At 45.2% G+C, this 24037-nt stretch overlaps 1 protein-coding gene across 1 annotated transcript; it reads right to left on the reverse strand.

The window, feature by feature from the left end:
- Positions 1–1018: 1018 nt before the first annotated feature.
- On the reverse strand, positions 1019–22905 carry LOC134438579 (histone-lysine N-methyltransferase PRDM9-like). The gene is made up of 11 exons (XM_063188172.1): positions 22805–22905; positions 21888–21940; positions 21090–21210; positions 14318–15022; positions 13387–13463; positions 12845–12938; positions 7647–7775; positions 6252–6526; positions 4811–4878; positions 4367–4557; positions 1019–3495 (listed from the first exon to the last, which is right to left on the reverse strand). The coding sequence occupies exons 2-11, from the start codon at positions 21903–21905 to the stop codon at positions 2219–2221; spliced, it is 2955 nt and encodes a 984-aa protein (XP_063044242.1). The 5' UTR covers positions 21906–21940; positions 22805–22905; the 3' UTR covers positions 1019–2218.
- Positions 22906–24037: the final 1132 nt, after the last annotated feature.

Below are 24037 nucleotides of genomic sequence, written 5' to 3' on the forward strand. Positions count from 1 at the left end.
CTATGTAAAAACAGCAATACATCTATTTACAAGTCGTTGAAGATGAATGAATATCAGAATTCACCAAACTAGCTTTGCTTGCCAGCAAGCATGATAGCTCATCATTTTATTTAAAAGAAAATGAATTCTCTTTACTTCACAGTGTCTTTTTTGATGTAGGCCTACATGTATCAACATGTACTTTAACTGTGTGTGCTTACAGTACATTACATGTATACTGACCTTAAAGGTGCACTGTGTAAGATTGCTTGGGAGAGAGAGAGGGGAAAGGGTCGGCAAAGGATCCGGGCCGGAATCGAACCTGGGGTCAGCAGTGTAGCAGACGAGTGCCCTACCGTTAGCGCCGCAGTAGGACCCACAGCTCGTTTTGTTTCTACCCGTTACCGCTCGACACAGCACGACTCGGCCACCACTTGTTGCATTTCGATTGGGCACGACACAGCTCTACTCAGCTCGAAACCAGCCAGCCGGCTGAAGCGAGCTGAGGTCTTTCGCTGCCAACTACCCAGAATCCGTGTCAGCTTGTCCTCAGCGGTGAATAAAAAAATAATCATGGCCGCCAAATCAACTCTGTTGGACTGCTCTTTAGTTTGACACTGTATTACTTTGATAGTAAAATGGAACACAGAAATCATTATTGTATTATCCAAATACGAAACTTTTTATAGCCTACTTTGATAGGGGAGATATCTGTTGACCTTACCTCTAGTCAACTAGCCACGTAAATAATGCTATGTGACAACGCCAAAAAACTCCAACCATATCCTGGGTAACATGGTTTGTAATGGAAACACATATCGGGCTGGTTTGACAGTACCACTCAGCACCACTCAGCTCAACACGACACGGCACAGCTGGGTTCTACTGTTCTACTGTCTACTGGGTTCTAGAGTCTGCTGTGACCGCCTTTGTGAGAATATTTTCGCAAACCCCATATTCGAAACGCCAAACACATTTTTTTTTGTTTAATATTATTCTGACATTTTATTTTGACAAATTTGTGTCCTTACATAAATTACATACAGTGCATGTAAACTTCTGGTTTCAAGGGCACTCCACAGCATACACAGCTGCCAAGGCATTATATTTTGGAGGACAGTCTTGCCACGTAATGATGGCAAATTGCATTCTCTACAGGGGTGGGGAACCTTTTCCATTCAAGGGGCCACTTCAAATTTCTCCAAGGGCCGTAAAGGTCCTCCGAAAGCCGTAAACGGCCCTCGAGACATAGTTTCCCCACCTCTGCTCTACTATGTTCCAACTCCATCATAAGAGTAACTAGCCAGCCGTCCGGATCCGTCACATATTAAGCATAACAAAAAGGAACACAATGAAGAAAACACCTACCAGTTGAGCTGCTGAAATAATGTCTAGGACAAAATATGTTTGTATAAAATCATGCCGGTACTTACCGTAATCAGTTTCCTGACCCTGCCTGTCCTAACTTACAGTTGTTCGTTACGGTAATTGTTTGAGATTGTATATGAGTTCATATGTTCATTACAACAATATCATTTCTCTGCTTTAGTGACTCATATACTGTCTTTGCACAATGTTCCATCTTATTAGCAGATTTAATGTTTTGAAAACGACAGCATTTTTATTGTATTCACTAAATACCAAGTGTCTCCAACCTAAGGCTTCAAACACTGAACAGAAGACTTATATTTTTAACTGAGTTCATGTAAGTTTCAGATCACATTGCACTTGAAAAAAGACTAAGGAGCATTAACAGTGTTGCGGACATCCATCATTTACTTAAGTTTCAGATCAGAGACAAGTTAATCAATATTGCAAATGAATACAATATTACAAACTGATTGAACAAATTTAACTTTAACCATAAATAACATGACATTGCCACTTTTTAGCATGTCCACTTTTGGAATTCGGTATCTTCCTTATTGTAGCTGAAAACACAGAATAACAGATTCATTACATTCTTGCCAATTACTGGCTTGTTATATTTGGGGGAAAAAAACAAAGGTAAAAAAAAGTTTTCGTAATTGCCATTTCCATCTACATCTAAATAAGACACTGGTCTTGATCAGCAAATCTACATCTAAATAAGACACTGGTCTTGATCAGCAAGAGTGATTAGGGCTCTTTACTTTGAGAGCACTAAAATTTCTTACAACCACGAAACATGAGGAAATGTCAGTCCCACTGAGTATGGCCTCTCTCCTGTGAGTGCGCTGATGTATTTTTAAAGATCCCTCTAGTGTAAAACTCTTGCCACGCTGAGTGCTGTGATACGGTCTCTCTCCGTTGTGTATGCGCTGGTGTTGTTGTTAATCGTTCCTTTTAGTGAAACTCTTGCCACGCTGAGTGCAGTGATACGGTCTCTGTTATGTATGCGATGGTGTCGTTGTAAATCGTTACTTCTAGTGAAGCTCTTGCCACACTGAGTGCAGTGATATGGCCGCTCTCCTGTGTGAATGCGCTGATGTATTCTTAGAGATCCCCCTTGAGTGAAACTCTTGTTACACTGAGTGCAGTGATACAGCCTCTCTCCTGTGTGAATGCGCTGATGTATTCTTAGAGATCCCCCTTGAGTGAAACTCTTGTTACACTGAGTGCAGTGATACAGCCTCTCTCCTGTGTGAATGCGCTGGTGTAATCTTAAAGATCTCTCTTGAGTGAAACTGTTGTTACATTGAGTGCAGTGATACAGCCTTTCTGCTGTGTGAATGCGCTGGTGTAATCTTAAAGATACCCCTTGAGTGAAACTCTTGTTACACTGAGTGCAGTGATACGGCCTCTCTCCTGTGTGAATGCGCTGGTGTTGTTTTAAATGCCCTGCGCTCATGAAGCTCTTGCTGCACTGAATGCAGTGATATGGCCTCTCTCCTGTGTGAATGCGCTGATGTATTCTTAGATATCCCTGTAGAGTGAAACTCTTTTTACAGTAAATGCAGTGATACGGCCTTTCTCCAGTGTGAATGCGCTGGTGTAATTTTAAAGACCCCTTTTGAGTGAATCTCTTGCCACACTGAGTGCAGTGATATGGCCTCTCTCCTGTGTGAATTCGCTGGTGTACTCTTAGATATCCCTGTTGAGCGAAACTCTTGCCACAGTGAGTGCAGTAATACGGTCTCTCTCCTGTGGGAGTATGCTGGTGTGCTTTTACGTGTTGCTCTTGACTGAAGTTCTTGCCAGAGTCAGTGCAGTGCTCCTTCTTCTCTGCGGTGTGTGTGTGCTGGTGCGTTGTCTGAGTTTGTGGTCTTCGCTGCTCTGGAGAGGGCTGTGTGTCTGGTGTGAACTCCCATACTGTGGAATGTTGAGTGTCCCGTGCACTGGGCTGTTGAGTGTGATGGTTTCCCCCTCTGTTGCCTGGAGAAGGAAACAGAGTCTCTGATCTGGTCTCTCCAGACCTCAGCAGACGTACATACTTGTCTGGGTGACTCCTTTTCATGTGTTTTTGCAGGTAAATCTGAGCCGTGAAGGAGAACGGGCACAGAGAGCAGGAGAACACCTGAGATGCCACAGACGCCTCTGGAGACAAGAGGGGAACAGGAAATCAATAGAGGTGCACAGAAAATTCGGCAACAAAAAATATTGGACCGAAAACGCAAAAAAACACACTTTCAGTTTTTCGTCCGAAAGTAAATTGAGTGGCCGAATAGAAAATGAATTGAAAATGGGCATTGATGAAACTAATTTGAAGACTTCAAATAAACATATATTTTCTTTGAAAAACATGTCTAAACATTTGTTGAAAGCCGTAGATTCAAGCAATATTTAAAAATAGTGAAAAACCCAACTTTTGATAACTTTTAACTGAACTGTAATATTTGGTTTCGGTTTCGGTATTCGGCCAAGTGAGTAATTATTATTCAGTTTCGGCCACAAATTTTTATTTCGGTGCATCTCTAGAAATCAAGGCTCGAAATTAAGACATTTCATCAACATTCTTCCGGTTAGCATTTACTTAAATGGTAGCACTTCATAATAATAAAAATCAGCCGAGATTTGCTTGGTCTTGGGAAGGTGGGGCAAGATGCTCTGCAGTCAACTTCACCAGAAATATTGAACGGAACTCCCGAGCTGGCGAGTTAACTCCCGAGCTATCTTGTGGACTGCACATGAATCACAGCAGCCAGAGGTCAGCGGATCAGGGGAAAACAACAAAAGTCATGCTCGCACAGCACAGCAAGGTAAGGCTGCTACTCCACAGGCAAACAGTAAACTTAACCCTGCCATGAGTCGAAACCAATGTGACATGAATGTGGAGCGGAAGACACCCTCACAGAGCCATGGGATTCAGAGTTTGTGAAAAGTGCAGTTTTCCCAGTAATTAAGAAGAATTAGGGGGCATTTGTTAAAAAAAAGGTTGAGAACCACTAATCTAGTGTATATTACCCACCTGTGGCGCCGCACTTGACGTCCCAGAGGAAGTCAAAAGTGTTTTCCAGCTTCCTGGCGTAGTCGTCTCCATACCAGACCAGCAGCTCTTCTCCATGGCCAATGTGTCGACAGCAGCGATACACAATCTCTCCTCTGTACTGAAACGCCACCAGATTCTGCTCCTCACTGCCACGAGCGCAGTTCACATACCTGCCAGACAGAACCAAAGTTTACACAGTTTACATACAACAACCAACCAAAGCTCTCGTCACCAACCAAACACAGTATACCTGATTAAGAGAACCCAATCGATACAGTTAGCAAATTGGCACGTTTGCTTCCAGCCCTTGGGGGGCGTTTGGGTGGCGCTCAGTTGCATATGGGGAGGGGGTAGCGCACGAGTTACCACACAAAGTCGTGATACACCCACGCCATGGACGGTACAAGTTGCCTGGGTAGTTACCTCATCCAGTTGGAGTGAGTGGGTCTGTTAGCGTCTATGTACTCGTCTTCTTGATGACTCTTAGAAATCTGTGACAACATTCAAAATCACAATTCACAATCACAATGTATTGATATAGCACAATATCACAACTATACGGTGTATTGATATAGCACAATATCACAACTATACACTGTATTGATAAAGCACAATATCACAACTATACATTTTACTCAAAGTGCGTTCAAATACACATACACATTATCACATTCACACACCAGCTCTGGAGGCTGCCAAGAAGGTGCCAATTGTACAGGGTTAACGTGAGAAAGTGCTCACCTACTCACACACAAACGCAAAGTACAGGTAATAATAGTCCTAGATTACACGTAAATAGATAAATCAATTAAAATAAATAAAATAGCCCTAATTAGTTCTAAAAATATCACATATCCACTCTGTTAGGTGTTTACTTTGCTTGTGCTTTGGGAATTTCCCTTGTATTCCATCTCACCAGCCAGAAATACACTCTCCATGGTGTGTGTATGCGTATGTGTATGCGTATGTGTACTGTATGTGCGCATGCATGCGCGTGTCCGTGTCTCATCTCACCAAGCACCAACAGTATTCACTATGTTTTAGCTGAAAGTTTTCCCTCCATGTTTAAAATGGCGGTGCTCATGGCCACACAGTGGATGCATTTCAAAATGCACACTCCCATCCTCCACTTGTGCATGTGGCCTCGCATTTTGCTGACGCCCCCCCTCCGTGGAGAAAACAATAAAGCTACAACAATTGTTGGGGGCTGTTCATCATTCACCATCCCAATTGCAAATAAGGAAATTACATTAGAATTGTGCTTTTGCAAAATATTGGCCATTTCTCAAAATCTAGTGTGCACCCTTCCAAGTGTATCAGCCTTCGAAATCACGGCCAGTGATTGGATACTCTTTGGTGAACTCTGCTGAGTATCCAATCACCGGGCGTGACTAATTAGTCTCGCACATTTCCTAGGCTCATATCATACACTTGACATTGAGACATGGCCATTGAATTAATTTTTTTGTCGTCAGTGACATCATCATGAGGTCACAAGCAGGTAAGTGAGCAAGGGAGGACAGAAGTCTGCATATTGGAATCCACCCACAATCACGTGAAAAGTGCAAATAAAGTGAGAATAATGCCAAAACATTGGAGTTTAAGAACGCTTCACCTCACCACTATGTTCTAGAGCCAAATAGACAGAGAGACAAAGAGACAAAAAGTATGTATACAATTTTTGGATCTTTTCAATGGTGCCTCGTCCGCGTTTTCCCTCATGTCCATATGGCAGAATATTGACATTCACAGGGAAATTCCCAGATGTCCGACTTAGTGAATACACCCTTCAGTGTGTGTATGTGTATGTGTGTGTGTGTGTGTGTGTGTGTGTGTGTGTGTGTGTGTATTTCTCTTGTCTTACCACCCAGGAGTATCCACTCTCTATGGCCTGGTCCTTGTCTGCGATTTCTCCCTCGTAGGGTCCAAAGTGAGTTCCTCTGGCTATGTCATAGCCCCGGTTGTTGAACACCCCCAGTCCTGCATTGGGGATGTGGGACTTGCTGACCTCCAGGCCCGGAGGTACCGTGAATCTGGCCCGGTCTGGGACACCAACGGGCGTTGGGGTGTCAGGAATGAAGATGGGGGGGCCGTGGATCCAGCACTCATCCACGAAGAACGACCCACACTGCTCACAGTCTGCGAACAGGAAGACAGAGAACAACCAGCACTCATCCGTGGGGAAATCTTGGCACTGCACTGCTGCACTGGCGTCCTGGGTTTGATTCCGCCCTGGGACCTTTGCCGACCCTTCCCCGTCTCTCTCTCTATACCCATTCACTTCCTGTCTCTAAACTGTCCTGTCACAAATAAAGGCAAAAAGCCCAAAAAATATCTTTAAAGGTGCACCGTGTAATATTTCCAATTTCATTTCCAGAATTTATGCTGTCCATTCACGAGTGTTACCTTTGTAACAAATATTTAACACCACCATCAAATTCAAAGTGTTCATTTATGTCTGTGAAAATTGCACTTTTCATACATGAAAAGGGGGATCTTCTTCAGGGTACACCATTTTTAATTTCCAGAAATGTTTAGCTTCATAACTTACTGTACTTTGGTCATACAAGTAAATATTCTGTAAAATATTCATTTGGCAATAGCACAGTTTCAATGAGCAGCATAGTAGGTGCAATACCTACTCTGGACACAAGCCTACACAGTGCACCTTGCAGTAGGGCTGGGCAATATGACGATATATATTGTTATCGTGATATAAAAGTGTATATCGTGACCTTTCTCCTATATCGTTTATATCGTGATAGAAATATCATTAATTACATTTTATGTTGTCACAATACACACTATAAGTTCATGTAACTGTAAAAACAAGAATAAAAAGATCCATTTTAAATAAAAAATGAAACATGAAAAAATAAAGAGCAAATAAAGAGAAAACGTATGTAATTGTGCTATATCGTGATATACATCGTTATCGTGATATAAAGTAATCCATATCGTGATATAGTTTTTTCCCCATATCGCCCAGCCCTACCTCGCAGTCTTCATACACGAAGAGAGAATATGCAAGAGAACAGACAGCACTCATCAATGAAGAAATCTGTCACTTATCACAGACTACAGACAGGAAAGAGAGGATCGAACAATTGTAGCTGACTCCGGGCTTGTTGTGTGTGTGTGCGTGTGTGCGTGCGTGTGTGTGTGTGTGTGTGTGTGTGTGTGTGTGTGTGTGTGTGTGTGTGTGGGTGTGTGTGTGCGTGTGTGTGTGTGAGTGTGTGTGCGTGTGTGTGTGTCTTACAGAAGTCCTCGTCATCTCTGCGTTCCCCCTCGGAGTAGCGGACTCTGGGTTTGCGGCGCAGGTTATCTCCCCTCCAGCAGCTTCTCAGCTTGGCTTTCTGCTCCGTCAACCATTCTCTCTTCAACACAGCTGACACACATACCGCAAAAAAAACAAACAAAAAACAGAAAACTGTTGATGCAAAATATGTTATATTACACTATATGATACAGGCACGTGCGCTCCAATACGGCAGGGGAGGCAGTGCCTCACCAACCCTATGAGAATGATGAGATGCAGTAAATATGAATAATAGTAACAAGAATAACTATTGTTTTCGAGCATCTGCACCATAACTACCATTTGTGCAGTTAAACAGTTTCAATAATTTTCAATCATTTTCGTGACCAAAATCGTAATATTTGCCTATTTCATGTCAAATTGCTCCCAATACGCTGAATTTGGGGCAACTCCTAGTTTGCCTCACGCCGGATTGCGCAATCCCTCGTTAACAAGCTTGTGCGCATGCGCCATTTTGCTCGTTCTGTGTATGCAACCTGGTAATATTGTATTAAACGTTTTTATACACTTAATAGAAATATGTATGGTGTGCCCTCATTTTCCTTATAATTTTTTTTACTATTTTCTACGTGTGATTATCATTTCTTTACTCTGAACGCTTTGGCATAACGCCCACTGAAAGATACAGTGGTGAGGCCAGCAGCAGTCTGGCTGCAATCTCATTCTGGCATTGAGAGTCTTGCTGGCAGTTACGTCATAGCGAATCTGAAGTTCAGTCGGTCGGTCGTGTCATTAGTGTTGGTTAGCTTTGACTGCTACCATGGAAGTGGATTTCATAACGAAACTAAGAGCTTCAAGTAACAGGAATTAACAGGACAGAATAAGGTAGGAAATCCGTCTTCCCCCTGATGTGCTCGCCGAAGCACTAAGTTTACTATTTGGTGGCAATGTTGTTATCGATGTTGTCTACTTGTCTTCCGTCTAACTAGCCCTCACTTCAAAAGGAAAGCACCTGTGCTATCCTGTCACCAAGCTAACACCACTTTCAAAAATGCACACCTTTCCTGAATTCATGGTGGGCTGCCTGGGTGGTTTAGTTACCATATGTAATGTGATGTGTGTAGATTCGCTTGTGTTTGTTGGGCATCTGCGTGTGACTGGAGTGAACAGTGTACAGTGCGAGGCAGCGAGAACAGTGTCTGGCTGCGCAAGCTACTTGTAGAACCTAGTAGTAAGCTAACATTTAGCTCCACTAGACAAGCTACATCCAATAGAAATATTAAGCTAGCTCCATCTGTAAAATTTAGCGAACTACATCATCACAAGCTACTTCAACTAGAAATTCAAAATCACAGCATATTTGTATTATTTGGGCTGCAAAACTGACATCTGATATGTCTGTTGGATATGATAGACCCATATGATATTTTTGGCCATGGTAATATACCTATGGTCAATCAGCTGGCTTCTTTGCTCTCCTGTCTCCCCCCGGTGTATGCACATTTTGCCTCGTCATTAGTTTTGCGAGTTTGATTGCGAGTTTTGATACCGGTCTGATGGAGGTAGAGTGACATAGCGCATGAAAATGTCAATAGAAACAAAGGTGTGGACATTCGGGTGCATAGGCGGCGCTACAGCAAGACTCTTGGGGAAGCTAAAAAAATATATTTTAAAAAAAAACAAAAAAAAGGGGAGGGGCGTCATCGGAGAAACTGTTGTGGTATCAGGGTCCGGGGGCACTGAATCAGTCGCCACGCGAGGCCCTAACCGCGGCTTTTGATATATTATCATGACATTAGATGATGTTGAAACAAAATGATGAACAAATAAAACGGAACATTTCCATGCGCAACTACGGGTCTTCATGCTCGTGTGCCCACTGTCAAACGCGACAGGCACACACACGCGCACACACACACACACTGAAGGCAGGAGAGGAAGACGGCTAGTTGCCACACCATGGACTATTATCTCGCAAAAAATGTCTCGAGCAATCAAATCATACACCAGACTGACATTTTCATGCGCTAGGTCACTCTACCTCCATCAGACCGGTATCAAAACTCGCAATCAAACTCGCAAAACTAATGACAAGGCAAAATGCGCACACACGGGGGGAGACAGGAGAGCAAAGAAGCCAGCTGATTGAGCATAGGTATTCCCACAGTGGGTTTACATACAGTGTTGAATCTCGCCCTCAAACCCGTGCCTGCAGTTCACCTAGGGAGCGCTGTCGAGACAGCAGAGCTCATAAGGCTGGCGCTAATAACTGACAATTGTGCTCGCTGTCTGCTGAAACTTGACAATATTACTGTAAGTTCTGAGAAACCAATGTGGATTTCAATGAAATGTACAATAACCTGGGAATTATGTCCTTCTGATTTCCTACAGCGTTGGCATTTATGAGTCAGGCTCCGCTAGCATCTTGCTAACAAAATTGCGTTAAGGTCGTCGTGATCACAGCAATGCAGCCGGCCGACCAATCTAAACGCAGTGTGTGAAGCCACTCGTGACGTCATATTGACAATAAAGACGTATTTTACAAAGATCCAGCAAGTTTAAACATTCAAACTAACTGCTGTTTGAAAGGATAATCTATCCTGCCTTTTGGAAAAATAAAATGAAACGATGATACCAATTCTCTCCCAAAGCAATGGCAGCATCGTGGTTGAGCTCCATGCAACCCCATTCATTTCAACAGCCTCTGCGCTCCTTGGCGCTCCTCTGCGCTGTCTGGATGGCGCCACTTAGTGGACAGTACCACCCGGAAAAAGTAGCGAGATTCCTCTCTCGTATTACCCATAAACTCTCTCTGGTATTACCATGCCAAAAAATATCATATGGGGGGCTATCATATCCAACAGACATATCAGATGTCGGTTTTGCAGCCCAAATAATACAAATATGCTGTAATTTTGAATTTTTATTTGAAGTAGCTTGTAATGTAGTTCACTACATTTTCCAGACGGCTGTAGCTAGCTTAATATTTCTATTGGATTTAGCTTGTCTAGGGGAGCTAAATGTTAGCTTACTAGGTTCTACAAGTAGCTTGCGCAGCCAGACACTGTTCTCGCTGCCTCGCACTGTACACTGTTCACTCCAGTCACACGCAGATGCCCAACAAACACAAGCGAATCTACACACATCACATTACATATGGTAACTAAACCACCCGGGCAGCCCACCATGAATTCAGGAAAGGGGTGCATTTTTGAAAGTGGTGTTAGCTTGGTGACAGGATAGCACAGGTGATTTGCTTTGAACTGAAGTGATGGCTAGTTCTAGTTCGACGGAAGACAAGTAGACAACTACATCGATAACTAAGCTTACATTGACAACAACATTGCCAACAAATAGTAAACTTAGTGCTTCGGCGAGCACATCAGGGGGAAAAACGGATTTCCTACCTTATTCTGTCTTGTTAATTCCTGTTACTTGAAGATAGAGGCAAAATATCCATTTAGATTCGCCAAATAGGCTATCCATTTATAGATACCTGTAGTGTGGTTGAATAACGAATGCTACAAGAGGAAAATGTCAACATTGTGACCTATGGCTGGTGAAAAAAAAACGAATGATCTGAAAATGAAATGTAGTGGAATCCCAATTTATTCCAGAGGTCATTTTTATCGAGATATTAAACATTCCAGATTTCATTTCGTAAGCAACGAGACCGCCTCGCCGCCTGGCTCTGTTGAAGCCAGTAGAACTGACACCTGATTGGTTGACCGCAGCATGACATCGCCGCAACGAAACTAGATCTACTAACAAGGTGGATAGGCCATTCAGCAGGAAACCCTCGTTTTGGTTCATTGTGTGTGCCTGCGACATTCCATCGCTGGATATAAAAAAATGTTTAAACATTTCCTTTTATTTATTTCTTATGACAACTTTGGGGAAGCTAAGCTTCCCCTAGCCTCTTAATAGCGCCGCCCATGTTCGGGTGTATGATTTGATTGCTCGAGACATTTTTGGGAGATAATAGTCCATGGTCTGGCAACTAGCCCTCTTCCTCCCCTGCCTTCAGTGTGTGTGTGTGCGCGTGTGTGTGCCTGTCGCGTTTGAGAGTTCCATTGGCGCACGGCACGAGCATATGGCAAGCCGTTTTAACATATAATAGCCAGAATGGATATGTGCTGCAGTTGCGCATGGAAATGTTCCGTTTCTACGATGACGTTTTTTTTCTTCTTTTTTTTTTAGCTTCCCCAACAGTCTTGCTGCCGCCTATGTGTACCTTATGTTAAGAAAGCTATGACATATGAAACTTATCGGTAGGCCTATTTGGCAAATATTTACTAATACTGTAGCTGTATATTTGAAAATCTGATATTGGAAAAGTCAGTGCCTCACCAGCTATAAACTTGACCGCACGTTACTGATATGATGTTAAGTGCAGACACCATTCTCAGAAAAACAACACACACACACACATAGATACTAGGGCTGCCTGATATCAGAAAAAAATTGATATGCGATAACAGCATGCAATACCTCGATAACGATATTTAAACAATATTTAGAAATATACAGAGTGTTTTTCTTGTCACTAATTTGTCGGTCTGTGTTGGGGGCATGGTTTGCTCATGGCGGGCTTCTTGCACATTTGCTGATATTCAGCAAATGATTGGACTGCGCAGAAATGTTTTACTTGTTAGCGATAATTAAAGGACCAGTTCAGTCAATTTCAATATGCTGTTGTATTGCTCACGCTACCCTTGACTTGTCAGTACCCGGTGATGCCACATGTTTCGGCTAAGCCTTTTCCGAGATATGAGCTATTCTAGCTATTCTTTACGTTTTTAAAAAAAAATTAACATAGGTCTACTCCAAATATTTTCCCAAAAGGTACCGCTGTTTGCTAGTTGTCTGCTAATGTTTTATAACCTTTCGGATGTTTTTGGGAATAAATAAAAATGTTTTCTTGAAATGTAAACAAAGCGCTGCCCCCATTACAATGACCAAGATCTCGGAAACCGCTGAAGAAGGAAAAAAAAACCTCAGGTACTGACAAGTTCAGGGTAGTGTGAGCATTACAGCTGCATGTTGAAATTGACTGAACTGGTCATTTAAGTCATTTTCGCGATAAGTTACTCATATCGCCACTCTTGATATCGCGATAGCGATATATTTTCAATATATTGTGCAGCCCTAATACATACAGTACACATACAGTATAAGTATTAATACATCTGTGTTACCAGATGTCTTTGCTGTGGCATTTGGCTCTCTGGCTCGCTGTCCATCTAAACTCTCCAGTCCATCTCTCTCCCTGCCCGACTCTGTGCTGCACACCTGCGGAAGAGAACACCATGACAAATCCCCATCTAGCAGTGAGTGAGTCCCACAAGGTTCAGTTGTATGTAGCTATCTCTCAGTAGTTGCCATTTGACTAAAAGAAAACAGAGGCCCTGAGCTTACCTGAGGCGGTGTGTGTGTAAAAAACACACACATTGATTAAAAGACATTCTGTCGTCCATCTCAATCCCTAGGTACTTATATGATGTGACCCTCTCTATCTGTTCGCCGTTGATGTTAGATGGGGAGATGGACATTGGCTTTTTGCTAAAATCTATCACCATTTCTTTTGTCTTTTTAACATTCACTTGTAAAAAATTGTCTGTGTGTGTGTGTGTGTGTTTGTGTGTACCTGAGGTGGTGGTGTGTGTGTGTGTGTGTGTGTGTGTGTGTGTGTGTGTGTGTGTGTGTGTGTGTGTGTGTGTGTGTGTGTGTGTGTGTGTACCTGAGGCGGTGTGTGTCTCACAGGACCAGCTGTGTGTTCATCAGGAAGGCTAGAAGGAGGCCCAATAGAGAGAGAGGCTGGAAGAGAAAAACACGACATCATCATCAATCTCAAGATCACCATCAATACCATCATCACCACCAGCACCATCATCACCATCATCATCACCAATATCATCATCATCATCACCATCACCAATATCACCATCAATACCACCATCACCATTATCATCATCACCACCATCACCAACGTCATCATCACGATCACCAATATCACCATCACCACCAATATCACCATCACCACCATCAGCATTATCATTCACCCAGCCATATACAGTCTAAAACGTCATCATCACCATCTTCATCAATCATCACCATCATCAATATCACCATCAACATCACCAATATCACCACCACCATCATCATCACCATCCCCACCATCATCATCATCACCATCACCATCATCACCAATATCACCATCACTACCAATATCACCACCATCATCATCAGCATAATCATCACCCAGCCATTTACAGGCTAAAACGTCATCATCACCATCTTCTTCTAGTCATGTATGTATTCCACTGAAGTTGCCTTCTGGTCCAAGTGAAGCTACCATCATCATCGCCATCATCAGTCATCTGGTTATGTCGGTATATTGTAGCTCTATAACAGTGATTCTCAACTTTTTTTGAATAAACGCCCCCTTGACCTCATCATAAGCCTGCTGACCTCATCATAAGCCTGACAACGTCCCCTTGACCTCATCATAAGCCTGCCAACGTCTTCTTGACCTCACCATAAGCCTGCCAACGCCCCCTGTGTGTGTGTGTGTGTGTGTGTGTGTGTGTGTGTGTGTGTGTGTGTGTGTGTGTGTGTGTGTGTGTGTGTGTGTAACTGCGTGTGTGTGTGTGTGCATGTGTGTGCACGACCTTGCCATGGTCTCTCCGAGATGGGTGTCCATTCTTCTGAGTCGCTGGTGTCTGGAGTGTGTGTGTGTGAGCTCTCTGTGCCGGGCGAGTGTGTGAGATCAGGCGGTGATGTTTCCAAGCTTGCTGTCCACTCTTCTGAGTCGCCGATGTCAGTAGTGAGTGAGTGTGTGTGACCGGACCACAGTCTCTCCGAGCTGAATGTGTGTGTGTGACCTGACGACGGTCTCTCTGAGCTGGGTGTGTGTGTGTGACTCAGCCACAGTCTCTCCGAGATGGGTGTCCAATCTTCTGAGTCGCTGGTGTCTGGAGTGTGTGTGTGTGAGTGGTCTAGCGGAGCTCTCTCCAAGTTGGGTGACATCTCCTCTAGTGGTGGTCTCTCCACGTTGTGTGTGTGTGAGTGTCCTCGCCATGGTCTCTCAATGTTGTGTCTCTCTTCCTCCTCCTCATCTGGTCTTTTCTCCAAGCTCGGTGTGTGTGTGTGACCGTGTGACGTTCTCTCCTCGCTGGGAGTCTCCTTCTCTTCATCCTCCTCCTCTGGTCTCTCCTTCTCCGTTGTTCTCTCCTCCTCCTCCTCCTTCGGTCTCTCCTCCTCCTCGCTTGACTCCCAGCCGTCCTCTGAGTCACTCAGATACCATGTGGGCGTGCCCAGTGGACTGATGGCCCCACGCCTCCTGCTCATGAACGCTGGAGTAGGACAGCGCTGACCTGAGAGAGAGAGAGGGAGAGAGAGGGAGAGAGAGAGAGAGAGGGGAGTAACATTTATCCTGAGGGAAATGAAGGTGTCCAGCAGCACAGAAGATTGACACTACATAAAAATGGATATCAAATACAGGTGTGTAACAGGGCTTGACACTGACACCCGCTAAATGCGGGTGGATTTTGGCTTTGGCTAGTAGATGCCGAAGGTTTACTAGCCATTCTGGCGGGTCCGTTACTGTTCTGAATGACGAGGCACCGCATATTGTGGTTTTTTCCCTCGGATTGTCTTTGCTACAAACGCAATACAATGCGATGTCGGGAGCCTACAATACCCATGAGCACCTGTGTCACGTGTCAACATTCTGGCACGACAGGAATCTGATTGCGAACTCTGAAACACTGAAAAAAGTATCATGAAATTAAAGTAGCGAAGTTCATCTCAACTAATCTGTTTTGCGATCTGCCTTTAGTAGTGGACATAAAAATGACCAAGGCGAGAGGAAAACACGTCAGTCTGTCTTGTGAAAGCCTCGAGATTAAGCGCAGGGTTAAGACTTGGACACATACGGCATTAAATACAATGTTCGGTTTAAATTATTTTCTGATTTGCCTGTATGTTTTCATACCTTAATATTCCTCCATGCTTCTTGTACTGTTATTCCCGAGTATCAAAACCTGGCTTAAACAACGCGCTCAACTCACTATTAGAGCTCTAAACGAAATGAAAGAAAGTCGTAGCCCCTTCTGCAGTAATCGTCATCTATGTGTGCTTTCGAGTGTATACTTTTACAAGAAAATATTCCAGAAGATGTGTTGTTCCACATCCATGACCGAGGACAGGTGAACTTGGCAATGACTTTGCACTATCTACTTTGCGCATCAATTTAAAAAGTGCCCTCCAGATCAAAGACGAAAATATTTTGCTCTCACGTAGCCTAGGCCTTACATTTGTGCCCTTGCACAGCATTGTGCTTGGTGTTTCTGGTCAATATAGGCTAAAGCAAATGCCATTCCTCAGATCAGTTCATTTGTTCTTTCCATAGCTCTGCATGGACCAGTTGATAACAATTGAAGAGTTCAGATGCAAAACCCCCTAAGTGTCATTTCAGAAAATAATCTTAATTCATTTTTATTTAATACAAAGCTATCAAAATTGCATATTTTTTTATTTTATTTATGTAATATAACTATTTATATGTATTATCAAGTACATGAATGTAAACCAAAACAACAGCGGGGTTCTCTAAAAATATAGAAGGGCAGGTCTTCAGAAATGGAGTTAGGGGGTTTTGCATCTGAACTCTTCAATTCTTGTTATTAGGCCCTATATTATATTATATTGTGGAAGTTGCCTTAAGGCGAAGAAACGAGCCGTACAACTTCTCACATTAAGACTCTGTGAGTCGCGTTTATTAAGTTATTGTAACTGACTAAAAACATGGCGCCGCGCATGACAGAAAAGCCGGCAACATTAAACGTCATCGGAACTCTTAAAGGGACCGCGACTATAAAGTGAACAGAACAGTGGAGATGACGAACAGCATAACATATAACCAAATACACAAATGATTAAGTGAATTATGTCAGTTGAGAAAGCACTACACATGCCCCCCCAGAATTCACATTAAGAGAGAACCTGAAAAAAAAGAATAATAAATTAGTTCATCAACGGCGTGGGGGGCGAATCAAACGCCCAGTGCGGCTCCGCTGAATGAGAGAAGGCGGAACTGCCCCCTCTGTGTCTGTCAGTAGGCCACCCCTGCGGCATGGCCGAGGGGCAGGAGGGATGGGAAGAGGGGGCCTAGTCGGAGGCCGTCCCCGTCTCGGGGGTTGCGCCAACTCGACAGGCCTGGCCAGATCTAGGTGAGCTGGTTTAAGGCGGTCTACAGAAATACACTCCGGCTTGCCCCCAATGTCTACCACAAAGTGCTTGTCCCCCGCCTCCAAGACGCGGAAAGGGCCGTCATAAGGCGGACGGAGAGGTCCGCGGTGGCAGTCGACTCGAATGAAAACATAGCCGGCGGACTGAAGACCACTGGGGACGTGAGAGGTCGGTAAACCATGGCAGGAGGTAGGAAGCGGAGCAAACAGTCTGGCATTGTCCAACAGGCTGGAGCGCTGGAGTGTGGCGGACCACGGGGTCGTTGTGCTGGGGACGAACTCCCCGGGGACCCGTAATGGCTGACCATAGACAAGCTCCGCGGAGGAGGCCTGGAGGTCCTCCTTTGGTGCAGTCCTGATGCCCAGCATGACCCATGGGAGTTTGTCAGCCCAGGCACTGTCCTTCAGGCTGGAACGTAGGGAGGCTTTCATTGACCTGTGAAAACGTTCACAGAGGCCATTGCTCTGGGGGTGGTAGGCCGTGGTGCGGTGGAGTTTAACTCCCAGGCTCCCTGCGACAGCGTTCCAAAGTTCAGAAGTGAACTGAGCACCACGGTCTGAGGAAATGTCCGATGGGGTGCCAAAACGGGACACCCAGTTGCCAATAAATGCCCTAGCCACATCAGCTGATGTTATGGACGACAGAGGAACAGCCTCAGCCCACCGTGTGGTCCTGTCGACCATAGTGAGAACGTGAGTGTACCCCTGCGAGGGTGGAAGTGGGCCAACTAGGTCGATGTTGACATGGTCGAAACGTCGCTCAGGCACTTGAAACTGTTCCAGTGGCGCTTTGGTGTGGCGGTGTACCTTGCCACGTTGGCATCCCATACAAGCTTTCGCCCATTCCCTCACATTCTTTTTAAGTCCGTGCCACACAAACTTTGTTGACACCAGCCGTCGTGAGGCCTTGGTGCCGGGGTGTGAGAGGCCATGGATGGCGTCAAAAACAGGCCGCCTCCACTTCAGAGGCACAACAGGTCTAGGATAGCCCATCGAGATGTCGCAAAGCAGAGTGGTGCCAGCGTCGTCGAATGCCAGCTCTCGCAACTGCAGTCCAGTAGTGGATGAACGGCAAGCCTGCACGTCCGGGTCAGTGGCTTGATCTGCTGCTATGCTGCCGTAGTCCAAGCCAAGGTGGACCGCCCCCACAAGAGCACGGGAGAGGCAGTCTGAAACCTGGTTGTGTTTTCCAGAAAGGTGTGCAATGTCCGTCGTGAACTCTGAGATGTAAGTCAGCTGCCGCTGTTGCCTGCCAGACCATGGTTGAGCGACTTTGGACATTGCGAAGGTCAGAGGCTTGTGGTCCACAAAAACAGTGAACTGGCGTCCTTCCAGCAGTGAACGAAAGTGACGGATGGCGAGGTACACCCCGAGTAGCTCTCGGTCGAAGGTGCTATACTTCCGTTCACTGGGACGTAACTGCCTGCTGAAAAAGGCGAGAGGCTGCCAAGCATTGCTCACCCACTGCTCGTAAACCGCACCAACCGCGTAGTCTGAGGCGTCTGTGGTCAGTGCGATAGGGGCAGAGGAGACGGGGTGGGCCAACATGGCGGCCTTAGCCAGGGCTGCTTTAGCGTCCACAAAAGCCTTTTCCCTGTCCGGGCTCCAGTTCACTGTGTGTTTAGGCTTGCCGCCTTTCAGAGCCTCGTACAGGGGTTGCATGGTTTGGGCGGCCTTGGGTAGAAAACGGTGGTAGAAATTCACCATGCCAAGAAACTCCTGTAAGGCTTTGACGGTGACAGGGCGTGGAAAAGTGGTGATGGCCTCCACTTTCGACGGAAGAGGAACGACCCCGTCCTTCGTGACTCTGTGCCCCAGAAAGTCTATGGTGGACAGGCCGAACTCGCACTTAGCTGGATTGATGATGAGCCCGTGTTCGGTGAGGCGCTCGAACAGAGTGCGAAGGTGCGAAAGGTGCTCCGCAGGCGATGAACTGGCCACCAGGATGTCGTCCAGGTACACAAACAGGAAAGGCAGATCCCGTAACACTGAGTCCATGAGCCGCTGGAACGTTTGAGCAGCGTTCTTGAGCCCAAATGGTGTGCGCAGGAACTCAAACAAACCAAACGGCGTGATCACAGCTGTTTTTGGGACATCGAGAGGATGTACGGGCACTTGATGGTATCCTCTGATGAGGTCCACCTTCGAAAAAATGACCTTACCCGCCAGGTGCGCTGAAAAATCCTGGATGTGTGGCACTGGGTAGCGGTCGGGCGTTGTTGCATCGTTGAGCCGTCTGTAGTCACCGCAGGGACGCCAGCCCCCCCCCGGTTTGGGGACAAGGTGGAGAGGTGAGGCCCAAGGACTGTTGGAGCGTCTAACAATCCCCAGGCGCTCCATGGCCTCGAACTCCGTCTTGGCCACGGCCAGCTTGTTCGGCTCGAGGCGTCGAGCACGGGCGTAAACCGGCGGGCCAGTGGTGTCAATGTGGTGCTCGACACCGTGCTTGGCTGTGGACGAGGAGAAAGTGGGCTGGGTGAGTGTGGGGAACTCGGTGAGCAGACGCTGGAAACCGTCTGTGACAGAGAGCAGGCTGGAGAGGTGTACTGTATCAGAGTCACTGAGCATGCATGCGTAAGAACAGAAAGTGACGGCGTCGATCAAGCGCTGATTTTTAACGTCGACCAAAAGTCCATATGCACACAAAAAATCTGACCCCAAGAGGGGAACAGCAACTTTGGCAGTCACAAAGTCCCAGCTAAAGCGTTGCCCTCCAAAACACAGTTCAACATGCCTTGTGCCATAAGTACGGATGGGGCTGCCATTGGCGGCCTCCATGGGGGGGCCGTGGGTGTCCGCTACCACGTCCACCTGTGAAGCAGGCAGTAGACTCCGCTGTGCCCCTGTGTCGCAGAGGAATCGCCGGCCGGAGACGGAGTCGTGGATGAAGAGCAGCCTGCCGGCATGGCCGACGCTCACGGCCACTAGTGAGCGCCGGCCTTGGCGTTTCCCGTTCCACTGAAGCTGCATGGAGAACGGCATTGCTTGGCCTTGGAGCCAAACCTGGCATGGTAGTAGCACAAACCTGAAGACTGCTGCCGACGCGGGGCCGCTGCTGCGATGAGATTGTGATCATCCTCCAGAACCTCAGATACAGCACCAGCAGGGAGGAGAGCGGCTGCGCAGGGTTGTTGACTAGCCAGGAAACACTTGTCAGCCTCAGCAGCCAGTTCTCTGCAATCCGTGCTGGCAGTGTTGGCCAAAGCAGCTCTCACATGAGCAGGCAGCTGGCGCAGGAAAAGGTGGAGAAAAAGGAAATCTGGCTTGTTGTCGCCAAGCAGATCGAGCATTCGGTCCATTAGCTCCGATGGCTTGCTATCGCCGAGCCCTTGAAGAGAGAAAAGCCTACTTGCCCTCTCAGTGTCAGACAGTTCGAAAGTTTTCAGCAATTTTTCCTTCAGCGTTTGATATTTCCTTGTCAGAGGAGGACGTTTAAGAAGGCTCACCACTCTCGACGCCGTAGAACTTCCGAGGGCAGACACCACGTAGTAGTATTGCGTTTCGTCGGCGGTTATCTGACGCAAGGCAAACTGTGCCTCAGTTTGAGCGAACCAGGCTGAAGGAGATGATTCCCAGAACTCGGGGAGCTTGAGAGACACAGCGTTGGCGGTCATGTCGATCTGGATACGTCCAGTAAGCAAACGTCGGGGTCACCAGTGTGGAAGTTGCCTTAAGGCGAAGAAACGAGCCGTACAACTTCTCACATTAAGACTCTGTGAGTCGCGTTTATTAAGTTATTGTAACTGACTAAAAACATGGCGCCGCGCATGACAGAAAAGCCGGCAACATTAAACGTCATCGGAACTCTTAAAGGGACCGCGACTATAAAGTGAACAGAACAGTGGAGATGACGAACAGCATAACATATAACCAAATACACAAATGATTAAGTGAATTATGTCAGTTGAGAAAGCACTACAGTATTATATTATATTATATTATATTATATTATATTATATTATATTATTACAGCCTATTATTTAATTCATTATAGCTGTTATGGTGGTTAAGAAAATTTTGGCTAGTGAAAAGGCCCAATTAGGAAAACCATTAGCCAAAATGGCTGGTAAGCAAAAAAGTTAGTGTCAAGCACTGGTGTGTACCGGTGTGTGTGTGTGTGTGTGTGTGTGTGTGTGTGTGTGTGTGTGTGTGTGTGTGTGTGTGTGTGTGTGTGTGTGTGTGCGCGCTTTACCTATGGATATCAAGTACAGGTGGGTCCTCTTCATGTTCCTGTAGCCTTCCTTCTCCCATTTGGGCAGTCGAGCCCATTCCGATTCACTGAAGTACTCTCTCAGCTCATCAAGGAGGGAATCCTGGGTGGATCACACACACACACACACACACACACACACACACACAAATGTTAGTTAAACAAAAAGGGAAAAGCTTGCTCATGCATGATGCATCCGTCAAATTCTGTTTTAGCTAACTTTCTTAAGTATCGTGGGTCTCCCTTTGTGGTAAAACAGTTTAGCACTGATAAGAGTGTAGGCTAGTAATTGTTGGTGTGGGTAACTAACGAGTGCAAGTAATGTTACGGTGTGCATATTTGAGCATAATGGACTGTGTGTGTGTGTGTGTGTGTGTGTGTGTGTGTGTGTGTGTGTGTGTGTGTGTGTGTGTGTGTGTGTGTGTGTGAGAGAGAGAGAGAGAGAGAGAGAGAGAGAGAGAGAGAGAGAGAGAGAGAGAGAGAGAGAGAGAGAGAGAGAGAGAGAGAGAGAGAGAGAGAGAGAGATTTTATGTGTAACTACATTGGATGCAGTGTTTACCGCAGACATTTAGTTAGTCAAGGTAGTGGGGCATTAAAAGTACATTAGAACTTTAGAAATTACATTCATAACATGAAATCTTTATCTTTTCAGGGGACCTAGTCCACGTGGTACTAAGTGTTTCTTGTCAAGGTGACCACCTTAGCAATAAAGTGGTGGGGGAAACCCTGGGATCTCGTACAATATTTTGAATGCTACAGTGTATTGTGATTGCAACTAACCTCATCAGACGAACTCATGACTGTAGACAAGTGAAGTTCAGACCCTGCAGTCACTGGAGACAGAAAGGAAAGTTTTAAAACTCATTACTCTGAAAGTGCACTATGTAATATGGTGGACCTAGTAGGCATTACAACTATGCTGCTCATTGAAACGGCTACTGCCAAATTTCCTCTTTTCATGAATATTCACAAAATAATAAACTATTTACTAGCATGACCCCAAGTACAGTACATTTTCTATCTTAAAATGTTTTTTTTTCTGGACATTCAAAATGGCAGACAATGGAGAAGATCGCCATTCATATATGAAAAGTGCCATTACTGGGATGGTGGTAAGAAGTTCATGAAAAAATTAACATTTGTGAATGAGCAGTAGGCCTATACTTTAAATAAACAACTAAAATATTACACAGTGCACCTTTAAACAAATATCACGCAATTCTACCATGTTAATAATAAATAGGCTACCATGTAAATAATAAAGGCACCCATTTCGTAGAAGGACCCATAAATTATCAGGAAAATATGTGCTTCCTGTCCCAACACATTTTCAGTTCCATGAGGAGATAAAAATCAAAGGACAACTCTACTAGCTCACTGTAACGAACATGTTCACTTGCACGTTTTCTTGTGACTGGATTCGTTAAAATATGCTCACAAAGTTAAGAATAATGCATTTTCTTTATTGCACCTTTTGCTACATAATTGTTTGTCCATTTTAACAGGTAGGTCTACTTACTATCAGCTAGCGACCAGCGTAGCCTAATGCTGGATTGTGCTAATCTTTATATCTCCTCTATGTTAGCCGTAGTTAGCTATCCGTCAATTTCATAAATAATGCAGCAACAGACATTCTAGTTAAATTGCCTGGACAGCTTCTTCACTAACATAATATCGCTGATATCAATGCCACCCACCTTTATCGGTAACATGTGAGTGAAACTGACTACATGTCTTGTTCTCTTTCTCCTGTGTTGGCTGTCATTCCACCATCTCGTGAAGTGAAGCGATTGCAAGGGTCCAGGAGGCCCGCGAACGGACTCTGGTGAGGTTCCAGTAGATTCTTTTCTGGCCAGAAATACGCGGTGATGATAGTTGTTGAAATATTTACTATTTTGGATATTTTGAAACCCTTATTTACTTAAGGATGTGGGCACATTATTTAATTGAATTCAACATGCCCTGTATGTGATTAAATATATTTTAGATTACCCCATAAAACACTGGTTATCGTGGCATGCTGCTACAGAAGTATCTGATGGTAGGCTACATGATCAGCGGGTCAGACTTTGTTGGTGCTTCATGCAGTTCAGTATGTTCACCGCTAGAGAGTGCTCAACGGCCATAGTCAAGTCGAGTCAAGTCAGCTTTGTCAGTTTCTTCATAATGAACAGCAAAGGTCAGAGGGAAATTGAATAGTCGACACATAGTGTGTGTGTGTGTGTGTGTGTGTGTGTGTGTGTGTGTGTGTGTGTGTGTGTGTGTGTGTGTGTGTGTGTGTGTGTGTGTGTGTGTGTGTGTGTGTGTGTGTGTGTGTGTGTGTGTGTGTACTTTAGAGCGGAGGCCCTCTCACAGCGTACCTCAAGTGTGTGTGTGATGGTGTGTGTGTGTCAGTGTGTGTGTGTGTGTGTGTGTGTGTGTGTGTGTGTGTGTGTGTGTGTGTGTGTGTGTGTGTGTGTGTGTGTGTTTACTGTAGAGCCTTGGTCTCCAAACCAAGGCTCGCGGGCCAAATCCGGCCGGGGCATGGCGAACATTCGGCCCGCCATGAGGTCAGAACAAAGGAAAACATAAATGTGTGTGATTTTCTATCACTAAAATTTCAGTGGGTCATATCTCTTCAAGAAGGGAAAACCCTTGGCCCTTGGAGAACAATAATCGGAGACCACTGCTGTAGAAGAAACAACTCTGTGACCATGTTTACACACTGCATTATGCTGCCATCTACTGCCAATATAAATCCATTGTATCAGTTTATTGAGCTATTTTTTTAGGGTTTTAGAAACAAACTCATGGTGCAATCTGCAGGAATTTCTGGGTGTTGATACAAACAGGTCACTTGTTCCAGGGCCAGGGAGGGAGGGGGTCCAGAATTGGGAACCCATTACATTACATTACACTTATCTGATGTGTTTTTTCCAAAGTGACTATTT

Source organism: Engraulis encrasicolus, chromosome 22, assembly GCF_034702125.1.
Source record: "Engraulis encrasicolus isolate BLACKSEA-1 chromosome 22, IST_EnEncr_1.0, whole genome shotgun sequence".
Classification (NCBI taxonomy): Eukaryota; Metazoa; Chordata; class Actinopteri; order Clupeiformes; family Engraulidae; genus Engraulis; species Engraulis encrasicolus.